Below are 18,763 nucleotides of genomic sequence, written 5' to 3'. Positions count from 1 at the left end.
ATGTATGTTATAATTGCTTCTTTTATTTTGGCAAAAAAATATAAAGAATTTTTTTTTCTTCATCTTATCCTCTTACGTAGTATGGATACACAAAAATTCAAATATTTAATATAATATAACAGAAATCCTACGTGTTTGAGTTAAGTAAATGGTGGATGAAATCCGCTCACAAAGTCATTAATCTCCTAAAACAAGATTTCAACTAGTTATTCATACAAGTACTTTATGATACTAAAATTGGATACACGTACTATATAGTGAGTCTTAGTGGATATTTTACACACACCATATTTTCCAAATCAATTTCTTCAAGTTAACTTAGATTAGTAGAAATTCAAATACAAGGCCCGCGTATTCATTAAGAAAAGTATGACACAATCATAATAAAAGCTCACCAATTGAAGATACATACATATGCTCAAATATATGAAACCAATTGATGAAATTGAATAACTAGTTGTGCGCGTAAATATATTCTCTTCCACGTGCTCTATAGAATGACAATTAATGAATCAAACAATAAATTAGATGAATAAAAAATAATTAATGAGTAAACTAACTGATGTGGTGATCAATATATCCTTGAAACGCAATTTCCTGACCCTATATACTTTAGTTGATCATTTAATGGTGAGGGTTTCGTATGATACAACAATTCATTCTAAAGTAACGCTACAGTTGAATATTTCAAAAGCGGCAAACGCAAGATGAATAACAAAACCCTATTTTTTATGCAAGTTGTTTTCGACTCTTGGTTTCAAACTAGACTTCTTGTTGTTTGTGTTTATTTAAAGTGGTGTCCCTTCAAAAATAGCCACATGGAAAATAAGATTGTAATCTTGGTCATTAGATTGGGGTTTGTTGTAGAGTCATGACCTATACCATAAGACTGAAATTTTCAAGTAACTTTCAGTTGTATTGATTCTCGATCGATTCCAACCGGCCTATTGTTGCAAATACTAAATATAGAATTTTTCATTCATGTACCAACAAAAAGCATAAATATAAACCGAGAGTATGGGAGAAGATGAAGCTGGAAAAGAAGTTGGTGTGGACAAAGACAAAAAGATGAAAAAGTAAGGGAGACTACTGATGATTCGGAGTGAAAAGACGAGGGTACCCAAATATACCACAATCTTAAACTTTTTCACCTATAAGTCCTCTTAGCGAAAGTGATTGTCTATGAACTTAGTCGAGACAATACAACAAATCGATATGCACACTTTTTGTGATCGTCTATGGATACGAGACCGAGACAATACAACAATCAAAGTGTGATTGCTTGATAATAGGTTCGTACTTAACAAAACTTTATATGATCACTATCAAGTAATATGGAATTAACGTTTGTGTAATTTACTTTAAATTATAATTACGGAAACAAAAGTAAATGACATAGCAAGATTTTGTGAACGAGGAAACCGCAAATGCAGAAAAACCCCGGGATCTAGTCCAGAATTGAATACTCTCAGAATTAAGCCGCTATACAAAATTTAAACCAACTTCGTATAGTTGAGACCAAGCAACTAAACCTATAGTTAACCTAGTTTCTTCAGTATCCATGCACTTCCGACATTTGATAAGTGCACGCACTAGAACAATTCCTTTGGTTCGTATTCCAAACAGTAAAGGAACAACAAATCTGTTTGGTAACAACTCTATTCAATCTCAGTAATATGAGTTTGACAAAGGCTCTTCTGTTTAAACCGATAAACTCCTTTATCGGTTTTAAGATATATATATCCAAAAACTACCAAAGTAGCAGAGTTTAGACTTTTCAATCAAATATAAAATCCACCAAAATACTATAGTGATGCAGATCTGTGCAACTAATCAATCAAATCTATTAAAGATAAACCGATTATTGTTGGATCCCAGCCGATCAAGTTTTGTGCACACCCAAAGATTATGAAACCAATAAGAAATTTTCTTTGGCTTCAAATCTTCTTAGACCTTCAATAAACATTTGCACATAATAACTTGAATCTCTTGTGATCAATCACGCACAAGACGGAGTCGGTTAACAATGGATTATCACAAGACGTATTTAGATATACAAACAGTTCTAAAGATCTCGTCGACACTTCGATCTATTTTGAGTGAATCTTATATCATAAGAGAATATTCTCAAGAATAAATAAAGTAGGTGCAATCAAAGTTCAACAACCGTTAGTCAATCAAATCAATCGATAACTAAAATAAACTGCAATTATCTAGTTTCCCACCAACGGTACTCGTATAGCTTCTTGATCCCACGGAAGTCTTTAAACGAGAGGTCGTAAGAGATTTCGCTTAATTAGGGTAATTTCCTCCCGGGATATATGGCTCCACCAGTAACAACACAAAGAAGTAATTTTGCTGGCTCTTAGGATAGTTTGCTCGAAATGCAAACTTAGGTATTTATAGACCAAGGATGTTTGGACACCAAGGAATTTTCAAAACCAAAAATATTTTCAAGAAATGCAATAAATGCCAAAATCGGTTTCATAATTCCTGGAAATGCACATTACCAATTTTTATTTTCCAGAGATATGCATTTAATTGTTGGTAATTAAAAGCATATAAAACTAACAATCTTAATTAAAAGTTTTATAATTTATTTCGGTCCGAGATATCCTTGAGTTATTAAGGAATATCTTTGAACAATAAAAGATAAGACTTATTGATCGTGTTCAAATTATGTCGACATCTTTTCTTGGTAAATCCTTTTTCATATTTACAATCTTGAAACTGATTATACCACACTTCCAAACGAGTTTAGAATTGGTTTATCTGTATTACAAGAACTATGTGATCGATCAATTATAAAATCACCAATCATGGGTTTACGGTTCTACCAAACACAAGGATCAGTTCTACCTCCATATGGTTACAGAGACCGGTTACATCTATTACCAGGATCGGTTACATCAATTACCAGGACCGGTTACCATATACTCATGGTATTACTTGTGGTCGGTTACACAAGTCACTAGGATCGGTTACATCAATTACAAGGATCGATTACACAACTCTTTTGTGATCGGTCATACCAATTACTAGGATCGGTTACACCGGTTACAAATATCGATCATACCATCTTATGTGATTACTTAGGACCGGTTGCACTAATAAAATTCATACCAATACATAAGTCAGAACTGTGGTTAGTTTTACCAAGATACATACTACGGTAAAAACATACTTTGACGACCCCCCACAAGTGTCGTAGTATACCTACGACGACTCTTTTCTATGGATTGTGGAGGGGGGGGGGGGGGGGGGGGGGGGGGGGGTGAAGAAGGTCCCCGATTTACTACGACTTGTAGCTAATAGTCGTAAACTTAGTTGTGGTTCAAGTTCGGACTACCTTGTGGTTCAGTTGTGATTTTCTCTCGATTTTACTTTGGAAGCCTAACACATCATCTTATAAGAGTTGTGAATCCATCTTTCACTATACATACTAGAGTTGTATGACATCTTTCCACAACAACATCTGTGTATAGTAGAAAACTTTATGACAACCCCTCAGTTAGGTTGTCAAACTCTAACATAATTTTCTAGAGTTTCTTTCACAACACCTATTTATATTGTTATACATTCTTTCACAATTCTTGATAGGTGTGGTAAAATTATTTCAACAAATTCTTTGAATGTTGTGAATGGTTCTATTACTACTGTTGTTAAAATTGTTGAAATTTTTTGCACAATCTTTGATATGTATAGTACAAGTCCATAACACAACTTCTATAAATATTGTAAATAGTACTATTACTACTCTAGTTAAAATGGTTGAAACATTTTGCACAACCTCTGCTATGTATAGTAAAAGTCCATAACACAACTTCTATGAATGTTGTGAATATTACTATTACTACTCTTGTTAGACAGGTTGAAATAATTTGCACAACCCTTACTTATATTGTTATACTTTGTTTCACAACCTGTGCCTAGTGTAGTCATAATCTCTAATACAACAAAGGTTTTCAGTAGATGAATATTGACATAGAACCTTAGTTAGGAGTTGTGTGCATAGAATTGTTTTGAAAAAAAAAATCAGAGATGAAATCGAATTGCCAAAAGTAATTCACATTCATATTAAACCTTCCAATGTAACACATTTACATTCATTCAAGTTCACCTGCTAGTGTTAAACGCACACATCCAAAAAATGGCAGTGCTATAGATGTTTGTTACCAAAAGTTAAAAGTTTCCTGAACACACACCAAAAAGTTAAAGTTAAGATAATATGTCTATAAGAACACGATTCGATCCTTGGGCCATGAGATAACACTTCCGACAGCATCAGCAACATACTTGAACTCTGAAGTTGGCTTGTAGACATGAGCACGTTCCACATGAGAAATCATCACACACTCAGTGTAGGATCCAAAACCTATTGGCATCCCATGTACCTCCTTCGTCGGATCTGTTTCACTAATTTCTGCATCAACCACCTCCTCTCCATCCTTGTACCAACTTAGTAACCGGCAGGGTGTAAATCTTTCTGGCACTTGCACTTCATTTGATCTGCTGACAGGACTAGCATCGGGAGTTGAGGCTTTTCCATTGCAGTGAACCATGTGCTAGTACTAGCCATGTTATTTCTTGCAACTGGACTGTCCATGTAAGAATGGACTTCAGCACAAATACATTTTGAGCTCTTTTCCTGTAGAAAAAACAAATATAAAGTATGAGTGGCACAATCATATTTGAATTCATCAACTATAAAAAAAAAAAAAAAAACCAAACCATGAACAAAATAAATTCTCACCTCTAACATCACAAGACGATCATTCATTGCTTTGCAGTTTTCCTGGCACTCTTTAATGATAAAGTTATAGTGGGTATTGGCTGCAATCTTCTTACGTGTCACTCCAAACCCCATGCATTTAAGTCATACCCATTTATCTTCACCAAGAGCCTTAGTAAGAACATCGTCTGTCAAGAACGATCCACCATCAGAACCATGCTGTGCTTGAGCTTCTTCAATTTTTTTCTGTACAAGTGTGAAACATATAAGATATTGTTGCATTATTGAAGCAAACATAAATTCAAATAAGTAAGAAGAGAATATTTCTCACTAAATCTCTTAGAATACCAGGATTTGGGTCCCTTCCTTCACGTTGTTTGTGACCCGCTTTCCATAAATAAGCTCTATCAATCTGTTCAGCTGTGTTCATATCTTTTTTCTGCAAGGAAAATGTATCCAAGTTAGTTAACAGCTTCCACAAATGAAGTCAAGTAAACTGTAGTCTTAATTATTGTTTGGACATGCATCAGTATAATCAAGGTCTATCATAAGAGTAATTTCATACAAGGGAAATGAAGGATACACATATAGGCTACAAAGGGAAGGATACACATATGGGAAAACATTCTGTAACTAAGATGTGATTTTATTTTGACATGCATAAGTATGACCAGGTTAACGTAATTGAGATATGATGACTTAACATATCCATTTCTACTTCTAGGATCCACTATATGTTTATCAATCAATAGTTACTGCATAAACAGTACATATGCAACACTAATAAGTCAAAATTAGAGCACAAAAGAGCAGGCCATGGAACACACAAAATGCCTAATCGGGGGTAGAACATTGTTACAATTTCAACAATCATACCATTCATAAAATAATAATTTGATGCTCAAATCATTTATAATTTCATCAATCAATTTCATTTCAGTTGAACTTACCCTATAATTATAAATTAAAAACACCCAAAAAAATTGAAACCCTAATTTCTGTAAATCAAATTAAAACCCTTAACTAGCAAACAAATGTTGAAGCTGAAAATAAAAATAATAAAACATACCAACTGAACCTCTAGTCGGGCGTAACCTTGTCGGCTAATCGTGTGAGGGGTGCTATGATTTGCACGAATTTCTTGCATTTTGAGCCTTTTGACATGCAAAGGGAAATTGAGCAGTCAATAGACACATTTCAAATTTTCAAGCTTAAAATATAGTCATTCATTATATTAGAAACACTTACCCTGAATTTAGCCGAGTCTACACGTTTCACAAACGTTTCCCACTAATTGACAGACATGCTCGTGGGAATTAGCTTTGCAAGCCTTTTCTCTCTTTCTTCCCCTTGTAGTTGATCCAAAGCCTCGAGTACTGAACCGGCTCTGCTAGATCGAAATTCTTTGATATATGCTGCCATTTTGGCAAAATAGTAGTCTTGGTAATGTTCAGGCACAACGAACCGTTGCTGCAAATAAATGTAGATCATTTTAGTTAGAATCTGCTATGAATTAAAGAGTTGGCGACTAATGAAAAGAGTTGAAGATTTAACAATTAATCATTTTAATTACCTCGACTATCTTCCATATGTTTTCCTTGTCCTGAGGAGGAACAACTGTCCAATCCTTGTATGTTAACGGAATGTTTCGCCGAACTAACACCCCTAGAGAACTTGCCAGCTGCATGGATAGATCACCAATTGGATATTCTTTAAATTTGAAGGGAACTGTGGCTTTTGGATCTGTGCTATCTAACTTCAATGCATGCATCTGCGTTGGTCCAGGTGGAACAAACTTTATTTTCTTCGTTGGTTCCACAACCTCATCTTCCAGCTTATCATCACTACCATTATCATCATTCTCCAATTCATTTCCCACACCATTCTCATCACCATCATATTTTCCTTCATCAGAATCAACAGCAGACTCTTCCTCTTGCACATCTTTGTTATGTTGTAAAGTTTCATCTTCTTCTTCCTCTTCAAAATCAGAAAAAGTGTCATTTGGATTCCTGAGTTGAATACTTGGGCATGGGCTAGTGCTTGTGTCCAATTTCCACTTTACTTTCTTGCTCCCTTCTTTGGGCATCTTCTTTAGACTTTGTAGGTGTCAGCACATTCTTCTTCTTAGAAGCTACTTTCTTTCGGGCGTATGGAGTTGATTGGGAAGTTTCAGGTTTTGGACTTGATGAAGTTTGTATAGTACTTTTAAGATTAGTTGGTTCTACAGGATCTTTGAACCTTGGTGATGATCGCCTCTGACAAGTAAATGTATCTGTTGGAAATGTATGATCAGTTGGTTCTCTGTGCACTTTGAACCTTGGTGATGATCGCCTCTGACAAGTAATTGTATCAATTGGAGATGTAGGATCAGTTGGTTCTACGGACTTGTTCTTTCTCGGGCACTTTGAAGCAAGTGCAGCACTTTTAGATGGAGATGCATTATCAGGTTTGGACTGTTGACTCTTCAGTCCCTTCTTCATCTGCAAAAACCATATATAACTTAGTTAAATGGAGAAGGTAAAGAAATTTGTTAAGTTAATGTAATGAAATTGAGATGAAAAGAGTTTACCTTGATTGGAAACTGCTTGACATTATTCTTTATTGTTGACTTTTACAACATTAAATATAAAAGCTTAATTAGTATCTATTGTCAACTTAAAGCGAATCATTTACATGAACAAGAGCAACTGAATCATAATGAAATCAGTCTTTACCTTATTCTTTCCCATTGTTGTAAGATTTGTTTTCATCAACGAGCTACCAAAACAGAATTCAAAAATGGAATCAGTATAACATTATGCAAACTACATCAACTTACTTATGAAAACTAACGTACCAACTTGGAAGGATTTTTAAATGAGGTAGTGCACTCTCTATCGTATGGGTAAGTCGATCACTTAAGAAGCAATTGTCTCGCCCATATGATAGAGAGTGCACTATCTCTCATCAATCCTTAAACAAAATTGCAAACAAGCATGTATATCAGGAATAAATTCTCAGTTGGAATACGGAATCAAAATAAAGCAACCTAAATATAACCACCAAGCAAACTGACACCTGCTAGTTGGAGTATGGAAGCCCTGCATAATTCTCAGTTGAGAATGAACCGGGGGTTCCGTATTCCTGGAAGCAGGTCTTACAGATTCACTTGATGGATATCATGGCAACATCAACCAAGCATCATGTTAACAGGGTTAGGAAAGCAATATATCAATTTCGCATACTGAATCGAACAACGATTACAAGCTAAAACACAAATTCAGATATCATTTGTGCACCAAAACTAATTTAGAAAGCAAAACACAAGCCTATTTACAAAATAAACATGACTAGTAAAAAACAGCACATAGGCAATACAACTACACAATCACTACAATCATGGGGGGGGAGAAAAAAATCAAGAAAAGCATGCATATATATACAACAAAAGACACTACTATGTGCATCAGAAATTGAATGTGTCCTCAAGGAGAAGTTAACGAAACAACTTCATTGAACTTCTTCATCTGCACCCTAACAAAAAAAAAAACCCTAAATACTTTCAGGAAAAAAAAAACCTAAATATTTTCATGCAAAAAAAAACCCAAATCTAACCATTTAAAGAACATATCTAACAAACTGCGAGGAGAAATCCACATTTCATGGAATCACATATCATGCCTGGATCAATCGAAAAAGAAAAAAAAAACTAAAATCAGTAAATTTAAAAAGAACCCTAAAACAAAATCAAAAATCCTAGAACAACCAACAAATAATTTCATGTTATTAAAAAAAAAAAACCAAAATCTTTCTAACCATGTAAAATTGCATGTTCATATATATGAAACCCTAGAACTAAAAACTATAATCAATCAAAGGAAATAAGAGAAAGAGGGTTTCAGAGATTAATTTTACCACTATAGAGAGATTTTATGATGAGTTATAAGTAACAGATCTGAGGTTTGAGAGATTTCCTTTAGGTAATTGGATTTGAGGAGAGTTTATGAGATGAGAGTATATGATTTCTTCTGAGATGAACTAAAAGCATATGATTTTCTTTAGGGTTTATGATATCAAAAACCCTAAAAACTAAGAGTTTTTGCAGAGAGTTTTACTCTGAGATGAAAGAGAAAGAAAAGAGATAGAGTTGAATGGAGAAGGAGAAGGGACCGAGGGAGTTTTGTGTGGTCCTCAATTTTTTATTTTTCCGAAAATCGATCGAAAATTGTAGAAGTGACACGTTGCTAATTTTGGGCGGGATGTTGGGGTGTAAAATCCTCAATCTGCATGATAGGTTAAATTTGGGTTTAGAGCCGTTAGATGAGATTTCGTGCAATCTGATTGGTTAAGAGAATATGTTACGGATTGAGAAATGTGTATGTTTTTTCCAAACCAAACAAGAAATTGTGACTGTTAGATTGAGTAGTGATCCTTGTTTTTGTTTTTGCTGAATTATAGATCGTCGGATTAGAAATAATAACAAAAAACCAAACTAATATATACACACATTTTCGTCAACTTCCACATGGAAACTGGCTCCGAGGTCGAAACCTGGGCAGGAGCGGACTCCTATAAGTTTGAAGCTTGGTAAGAACGATGAATATCTAACCTTTTACAAGTAATATTCAATTAGAATATTCTCAAAAACCTTAAACGCACACAGTTTCGTCAACTTCGAGAAAGAAACTGGCTCCAAGGTCGAAACCTGGGCAGGACCGGGATCCTATAAGTCTGAAACTCGGTAAGAACGATGAATATCCAACCTTTTACAAGTAAGATTCAATTCGAATACTCTCGAAAACCTTAAACACACACAATTTCGTCAACTTCGAGAAAGAAACTAGCTCCAAGGTCGAAACCTGGCCAAGACGGGACTCCTATAAGTCTGAAACTTGGTAAGAATGATGAATCCAATCATCTACAGGTAAGATTGGTTCGGCTAACTGAAGTAGTTGGTAACCGGTTACACCTTGCTTCCCAAAAGTAAGATTCAAATAGAATATTCTCGAAAACCTTAAACACACACATTTTCATCAACTGCGAGAAAGAAACTGGCTCTGAGGTCGAAACCTGGCCAGGACGGGACTCCTACAAGTCTGAAACTTGGTAACAATGATGAATCTAATCATCTACAGGTAAGATTGGTTCGGTTAACTGAAGTAGCTGGTAACCAGTTACACCTTGCTTCCCGAAGAAGCATTTAACCGGTTACACCTTGCTTCCCAAAAGTAAGATTCCATTAGAATATTCTCGAAAACCTTAAACACACACATTTTCGTCAACTTCGAGAAAGAAACTGGCTCCGAGGTCGAAACCTGGCTAGGACGGCTATAAGTCTGAAACTTGGTAAGAATGATGAATCCAATCATCTACAGGTAAGATTGGTTCGGCTAACTAAAGTAGCTGGTAACCGGTTACACCTTGCTTCCCGAAGAAGCATTTAACCGGTTACACCTTGCTTTCCAAAAGTAAGATTCAATTAGAATATTCTCGAAAACTTTAAACACACACATTTTCGTCAATTTCGAGAAACAAACTGGCTCCGAGATCGAAACCTGGCCAGGAGGGAGTACTATAAGTCTGAAACTTCATAAGAACGATGAATCACACCATTTACCGGTAATCGTACAAAGTACTTTCTAGAACTTAACCAGTAGTTGTGTTCGCAAACTACTATAAGTCTGAAACTTGGTAAGAACTATGAATATCTAACCTTTTACAGGTAAGATTCCATTAGAATATTCTCGAAAACCTTAAACACACACAATTTCGTCAACTTCGAGAAACAAACTGGCTCCGAGATCGAAACCTTTCCAGGAGCGGAGTATTGTAAGTATGAAACTTCGTAAGAACGATGAATCACACCATTTACCTGTAACCATACAAAGTACTTTCTAGAACTTAATCACTAGTTGTGTTCGCAAAATACTATAAGTCTGAAAATTGGTAAGAACGATGAATATCTAACCTTTTACAGGTAAGATTCTATTAGAATATTCTCGAAAACCTTAAACACACACAATTTTGTCAACTTCGATAAACAAACTGGATCCGAGATCGAAACCTGGCCAGGAGCGGAGTACTATAAGTCTGAAACTTCGTAAGAACGATGAATCACACCATTTACCGGGAATCGTACAAAGTACTTTGTAGAAATTAACCACTAGTTGTGTTCGCAAACTACTATAAGTCTGAAACTTGGTAAGAACGATGAATATCCAACCTTTTACAGGTAAGATTCCATTAGAATATTCTCGAAAACCTTAAACACACACAGTTTTGTCAACTTCGAGAAACAAATTGTCTCTGAGATCGAAACCTAGCCAGGAGCGGAGTACTATAAGTCTGAAACTTCATAAGAACGATGAATCACACCATTTACCGATAATCTTAAAAAGTACTTTCTAGAACTTAACCACTAGTTGTGTTGGCAAGCTACTATAAGTCTGAAACTTGGTAAGAACGATGAATATCTAACCTTTAATAGGTAAGATTCCATTAGAATATTCTCGAAAACCTTAAACACGCACAGTTTCGTCAAACGCCTTATGACGACTGCTACCAAAGGTTGTGAAAGGGTTTGTAGAAAATATTGCATCCTAACCATCCATTTGAATCTATAACCGTCCATTGTTTTTTTCCTTTTCCTTTAACCTTTCTCAGCCACTTCTTTTTTTTCATTCTAACCTTATCCCCTGCAGCTTCCTCCTGCTTCATCACTTCTTTCTCTGTAAAACCATCATCTCCCGCAACCATCAAAACCACCATCATCAACAGCTCACTATCATCAAAAGCTCATCATCAACAACTCACCATCATCAAAACCACCATCATCAACCCAACAGATCGAGTTACCTGTAGTTTTCTAGACCAACAGTTCGAGTTGTAGACTTACAACAATCAACAAATCGAGTTGAAGACTTACAACAATCAACAGATCGACCTAGCTGAAGACATACCCAGGTCTGTAAATCGGGTTTCTCGATCTCTTTAGGGTTTAATTTTCTTTTTTTATTTTATTTTGATTTTGATATTCTTTTTTGAGTTTTATTTTTAAATTTTTTTGAATCATTGAATTTAATTCGTTTGATAATAGGGGCCATCAATTTCAGTTAATTTCATTTAAATTTTTCAATCATTGCATTAAATTTAGGTGGTTGCAATAAAATCAGTTTCATTAATATTTTGAATTAGGGTTTGCATTGAATTAGGGTTTGCATTGAATTAAGGTGATTTGAATTAGGTTGCATTTAATTCAAATGATTAGAGTTAGGGTTTGCATTGAATTCAGGTGATTTGCATTATATTGGTTAAAATTTCAATTCTTTTGCAGGATTTTCTTCAATTTTATCATGAAATCAGTTTAGGATTTCATAAGAATTTCATGTACACATACTGGGGAGGGAAACAAAGATTAATTTGAGAGAAGAGCGAGTTCAAAGGTATATGCTTTAGATATTTAGAGCATTGTTTAATGTGTGTGTGTGTGTTTTTTATACACATACTTTGGAGCTCTTTGTTTAATGTGATTTTTATACACATACTTTGGAGCTCTTTGTTTAATGTGTGTGTGTGTGTGTTTACTTGTTGTTAAAAGAAGTAGTCAAATGTGGCAGGATTGCGCATTACTAGCTATAGGGAGTGAAATTAGCTTCTAATCAGCTTTAAAAACACTGAATCAATCATGGGTGGAGGTGTGAAAGACTCTCCAAGTAGCAGTAATAATTGCAACGACAGCAACAGTAAGATGAGAATGAAAAAAAATCCTAACTGAGTGTGCTATGTGTGAACAAGGGAACCATGAGACAAAAGTGTGTCCTTGGATCTATTCTAGGTGCAAGCATGTTCCTTGTAATGGTGTGAGAGCATTTCTACGATCTACAACAACTGAAACCTATGGAAAAATGTTCTTCAAGTGCACCATACCTACCCGCACCTACTTTGAATGGTTTAAGGATACTTCTGACCCTTGCAAAGCCAAGTTTTTGTTATTACCATCAGAGAAAAGCTGTAATGCTTGTGGAGAAGATGATCACTCTTTTAAAGATTGTCCACTGTACAATCAGTTGTGCTTCTCTTCAACCTGCAACTCCAAACTCACCCTAAAAATATGCAACAATCAACACAATAAGCACATAGCTTACCTTGTATGTGAACAATGTGGAGCTTTTACATGGGCTTCAGATGCTATCTTCATTGCTGCAAAATAAAAAGTTAGAGTTTCTACGAATCAAATAGCTGATCTAGTTACAAAGCTAGGGAAAAGTCTTCATATGTAATAATTTTTAATTTTATGTGTAAGACCTAATTTAAAAGAAATAAAAAGTACTTTATTTAAGTTAATTACAGGTTATGGTTGTTATGGTTACTTAATTATGCTGGTTATAACTTACATAATTAAGTTGCAGGGCTAGATCTGTGAGCCATATTCTAACTCTTCTTTTTTAAGTTGCGCAGATTCAAGTTTCATTTTAACATATATCAATCGATTGAATTCGTTCTAAATGATAAATAAAGATTGAATTCATTGGCCAAGGTTAATATGTTTAACATAAGGATATATACTAATTATATTCTTTACATCGGTTTGCTTGATTGTTTACATTATTATTACGGTGTTCTGATTTTATTTATCTTTTATGTAGGGGTGGTCTTCCATATCAGGATGCATTGAAGAATTTCATAGAGACTGTTTGTCAAAAACTTGGAAATCCTTCTAAGTTCGGTTGTCCTTGTGTTGATTGTAAGAATCTTGCTTTGCCACTTCCTTCGACTATGGTGCATCTTGACTTGCTGAAACGAGGTATGGATCCTACATACACCGAGTGGGTTTTTCATGGAGAATCGACTATCATTTCTAATGATGTTCACCAAGAGGGAGCGACACATGGTTCATTACAGATACAAGTAGAGGATAATTTTGAAGGTGATGCACATCAAGATCAGGGCCAGGTGGATGAGGCGGCTGACACCCCGTTATACGCTAATTCTAAAACACACACACAGTTATCTATCAATCTTGAGTTGTAAATGCACAAGACAGTTAGTGATATATCTAGGAAGGATTTTGACGAGCTTCTCAATACAATTGGTTCGCTGTTGCCGCTAGGTCATTGTCTTCCTAAAAGCACGTATGAAGTGAAGAAGCTGTTGAAATCTTATTATTTGACTTACGAGAAAATACATGCCCGTGAGAATGATTGTTGCTTGTTTAGAAAATAGTTGAAAGATGCAGATGAATGTCCTTAATGTCATTATTCTAGGTGGAAGCAAGACACATCTAACATGGACGACGATGCATACATGATTGACGAACCCCAAAAGAAGATTCCAGTGAAGGTTCTTAGATACTTCCCCATTGTTCCGAGACTGAAGAGATTATATCAATCAACAGAGATGGATGAGCAGTTGATATGGCACGCGATGAACAAGAGTAAAGATGGGAAGATACGTCATCCTTCAGATTATTTGGCCTGAAAGCACGTAGACAAAATATTTCCTGCATTTTCTTCAGATTCGCGTAATCTGCGTCTTGGGCTTGCTGCTGATGGATTCAATCCTTTTGACGATCTTTCCCCAACCCACAGGTGTTGGCCGGTGATGATCGTGATTTATAATTTGCCTCCTCATCTGTGTATGCAAGCCGAAAAAATTATTCTCATCATGCTGATTCCGGGAAAAAAGCAATCGGGTAAAGAAATTGATGTATACTTGAATCCATTGATTGATGATCTCATTGAGTTGTGGGAAAACGGCGTGAAGGTATATGATTTGTTTAGTAAAACCGAATTTAACTTGAAGGCTTTATTTATGTGGACAATTAATGATTTCCCTGCATATGGAAATCTATCTGGATGTACATATAAAGGGAAGGAAGCCTGCCCTCTTTGTGGTGATAATACACTTAGCAACTGGTTGCCATTTAGTTGTAAAACTGTATACATGAATCATAGGAGATCTCTGCGTCATAATCATCCTCTTCGGCAGAAAAAATACATGTTTAATGAAGAAATTGAGAGGAGAGAAAAACCACCTGTTATGTCTGGTGCCACGGTGTTTGAATGTCAGAGCAGTATTGTGAATGATTTTGGGAAAGCGAAGAAGAACGAGGAGGATAAAAGGAAAGAAAAAGAGGAAAAGAAGGAGAATAAGAAGAAGAATAATAAGAAGAAGATGGTAAAGGAAAAGGGTCAGAGTAGTGCGGAAAAAGGTGCAAAGGATGGTAATTCTAAGTGTGGGAAGCGGAAAAGGGATGTTGTTTCTGATGCGGCTAGATTTGGTGCACCTGACGAGGAAACTGAGCTTCGGGTGTTTAACAAACGGTCGATATTCTTCGACTTTCTTTACTGGAAGGTCAGTTCCAACTTCACATTTACTTTTTAAATAGTTTCGTGCACTTGATCTATTCTTGAACTCACTATAACCTGAATACCCATTACCCCCTGAACTTCCAAATAGTTTTATGAGGTTCTGTCATGTTTGCTTGAACTCACTATAACTTCATATATATGTGCTTTTTGGTTTACATGTATCCTGTTTTTCTAGTTATTTTTCTTAGTGTGTAGTATTAGCACGTACCAATTGTGCAATTTCAAATCATTATTTATACGGTTATTGTTCATTACATAGAATCATTTCAACTTAATTACAACCACCAGCAACTACCAAAAGCATGCTAGATATATATATTAGATTGTCAAAATGGCTTTATAGGTAATTATATATGTGTAAAACTTGATTTTCATTGAACATGACTCATCTTTTGTTTTTGGAATTACTAATATTAGGTTTTTTCATGAATTCCTAGGATATGTTACCGCGGCATAATATTGATGTTATGCATACAAAAAAAAATGTTTGTGAGAGCGTCATTGTACTATTTTGAATATAAAGTTCAAAACAAAAGATGGTTTAAAATCCCGTAATGATCTGAAGAGTATGGGAATACGATCAGAATTGCATCCTCAAGAGATAAATGGCAAAACAATTCTTTGACCAGAACCATACAACTTAAGCAACAAGAATAAGGCTATATTTTATAATAGGATGAGAAATTTGAAGGTTTCATATGGGTATAGTTCGGATCTTAGGAAGCATTTCTCGAAAGATGGTTGCTTAGGTGTCCTTAAGGCTCATGATTACTATGTTCTTATGCAACAAATATTACCTGGAGCTTTGAGGGGACTTTTACTTGAGGGGCCAAGTAAGGCGATTTTCAGGTTGTGTTCTTATTTTCACGAAATATTTCAAAGGGTAGTTCATCTCGAAAGATTAGTAGAACTTAAAGTAGAAGTTGTTGAGACTTTGTGTATGTTGGATGTGTACTTCCCTCCATCATTTTTTGATGTGATGGTGCACTTGACAATTCACCTAGCTCGAGAAGTGCGTTTATGTGGACCTGTACAATATTGTTGGATGTATCCATTTGAAAGGTGTGTTATGTAACATGTCAGTAGCTTTCCCTTGTAGCACAGAGTTACTAATATTTAAGTATTCTAACTGGTATAAATTTTTCATATGCTACTTTCGTATAGGTATATGAATACATTCAAAGAATATGTTAAAAATTACGCACTACCTGAAGCTTGTATAGCAGAGTGTTATCTTGGAATGGAGTATGTTAGTTTTTCTATTCTCAAGGACAAAACAGCTGAAATATGAGAAAAGACAAGGCTTGATAAAAACGATGGTACCACACCGGCATCACGTCCTCTTTCTAAAGGTAACCAAGTGCGTATGGATAGTGAAAAGCTAAAGATTGCTCACAGAAATGTGCTTTTTAAAACGGCAGAAATTGACCCATATTTGACGTAAGTATCACATTGTTGTTCATTAGAAATGGTTTGTCAGTTAATACATCATGTTTTGATTTTACTTTTATCTTATAATGCATATGGATGAGTTAAAATCTTCCGTTGGAAGGTCTATTACCAATGAAGACCAGTTCATTTCCATACAGTCAGACACATTCGGAGCCTGGTTTAAACAAAAGGTATGTTTTTCCATTTTTAGTCAGATTGCACCTTAGTAGTTTAATCACTTATGGCTTTTGAGACTTCAGAATACAAAAATATAACCATCGTCCACGGATGTGCTATATAGATTGTTTGATTCTGTTTTCATGTATGGGTTCAAGATATTCTGTTTGATTTTGTCACTTAGAACCATCCATGTTAGGCACAAAATTGCTATAAATATGTCTTCTCATGTTCAGATAACCATTTTAGTTATATTTTTATGTTCTGAGTATGCATTTGTAGGTTTATATGCAAATTGAACAAGGCATGTCAGTATCAAACACGGTAGAGTGGTTGTCAAAAGGGCCTTTAGAAAACTGTGTGTCATATAAAGGCTTGCTAATCAATGGGTCTAGGTTTCTTACGAAGGATGTCAAAGAGTCACGCAAAACAGTGGTGTCTCAATTGAATCAAAAACTTTAGTTGTAGGACGATCAGAAACCACTGGTTTCTACGGTGTTTTAGAAGAAATTTTGGTGTTGGACTACATTACTCTTCAAGTTCCCATATTCAAATAGGACTGGGCTCACACCTATTTTTGGTGTGAAGGTAGAGAAAGGCTTCACATTAGTCAACTTAAAGCAGCATAAGAACCAATTTCGTAACGACCCATTCATTTTAGCATCACAAGCGCGGCAAGTTTTCTATTCTCGAGAGTCACATACATCTAACTGGTATGTGATGCTGAAACCACCACCTAGGGGTTTCCATGAATTAGAGGTATACAATGAAAAAGATGACACAAGTTGCCACCTGTGGGTACTGTAACTCTTGGATTACAAATGGATGGCGAGAGCAAGAGTTACGCAAGAGAAGATGCTGAAGCTGTCGTAGTGGTTCTGACAAAGAAGAAGAACAAGAGGAAGAAGAAAAAGAAGTTCACAAGTTAGGTCATGCGCAGTGTATTATGTGTACTGTAATATTTTTTTACTGTCTTCTTCGTTCTCATTGTTGACATTGTGGATCTTGTTGTCACGGTTTTTGTGCATCCTTTGCTGATACTATAATTGTTCTTCTGATTGTGGTGTTTGATCTTATTACTGTGATTGTAATTGTGATGTTTGACCTTAGTTCCGAGTGAACACCGTTTTTTAACCCCGCCAATGAAAATGATTTATCATTTCATTACCGGTCTCAAGCCCGAAAAAAATAGGAGAGAATAAGGGAATTTGTGATGGTACAATCATTTACAGTCAGAGAACTAGATATGCACAGTAATTTATCTTTTTTTTTTGTGTTTTGTTACCATATGGTGCTATGGGTGGTCATTGTTTCTGAAAAATTTCCATTCTTGTTATGTTTTTTGGTGGATTGGAAGAAATTGGGTACTTTAACTGGGAAATGAAGTGCCAGGGAACTAAGAGATATGAAATGAGATGCATTATCATTGTACAATATATGTGATTGTTTACATGGAAGGATTTGCGTTGTTTGCGGCTCAGGTGACTGAGCCTTATTTTTAAACATCATATTTTTCTTTTGCAACTCTTATAAAGGTTGTCATAAAGCAAGTATAACCATAAAAACCACAAACCTGACAGAGTTGTGATGGTGTAGGCTTGGTTGATGGTGTGGACTTGCACGCAGGAGGCTCAGGATCAAATCCCCTCAACCTCATTTTCCAACATTATATGTTTTTACTTCAACAACTCTTATAAAGATTGTTATACATTTTGATAAAAAAAAACACAAAAAAACAAAACTTGTGAAGTGTAAGGATGGTACTAGGTTCATGTTCGAATCCCCTCAACACTATTCTTTTTTATCATATTTTGTTTTCCTATATTTTTACTTCAACAACTCTTATAAAGATTTTTATAAATTTTGATAAAAAAAAACACAAAAAAACAAAACTTGTGAAGTGTAAGGATGGTTGATGGGTTAAACTAACACACACTAGGTTCATGTTCGAATCCCCTCAACACTAATCTTTTTTTATTATATTTATCTTCAACGACACTTGTGGCTAGTTGTGATAGGATTATGAACTACATATCCGTAAAACGCTTATTAAAGCTAAATGTCGTTACAT

General features: G+C 35.3%; 1 protein-coding gene across 1 annotated transcript; it reads right to left on the bottom strand.

Annotated features, from left to right (window-relative positions):
- Positions 1–5,801: 5,801 nt before the first annotated feature.
- On the bottom strand, positions 5,802–7,031 carry LOC113286065. The gene is made up of 3 exons (XM_026534782.1): positions 6,306–7,031; positions 5,981–6,202; positions 5,802–5,886 (listed from the first exon to the last, which is right to left on the bottom strand). The coding sequence occupies exons 1-2, from the start codon at positions 6,819–6,821 to the stop codon at positions 6,023–6,025; spliced, it is 696 nt and encodes a 231-aa protein (XP_026390567.1). The 5' UTR covers positions 6,822–7,031; the 3' UTR covers positions 5,802–5,886; positions 5,981–6,022.
- Between the last annotated feature and the right edge of the window lie 11,732 nt (positions 7,032–18,763).

The sequence above is a fragment of the Papaver somniferum genome, chromosome 6 (assembly GCF_003573695.1).
Source record: "Papaver somniferum cultivar HN1 chromosome 6, ASM357369v1, whole genome shotgun sequence".
NCBI lineage: Eukaryota > Viridiplantae > Streptophyta > Magnoliopsida > Ranunculales > Papaveraceae > Papaver > Papaver somniferum.
Note: the sequence above shows the minus strand (reverse complement) of the source record. Positions and strands in the feature narration are given on the sequence as shown.

Coding starts and splice junctions, on each gene's coding strand:
- LOC113286065 (XM_026534782.1), bottom strand. CDS start 6,821: ATGCCCAAAGAAGGGAGCAAGAAAGTAAAGTGGAAATTGGACACAAGC. Junction 6,203..6,305: donor ACATATGGAAGATAGTCGAG/GTAATTAAAATG, acceptor ATTTATTTGCAG/CAACGGTTCGTTGTGCCTGA.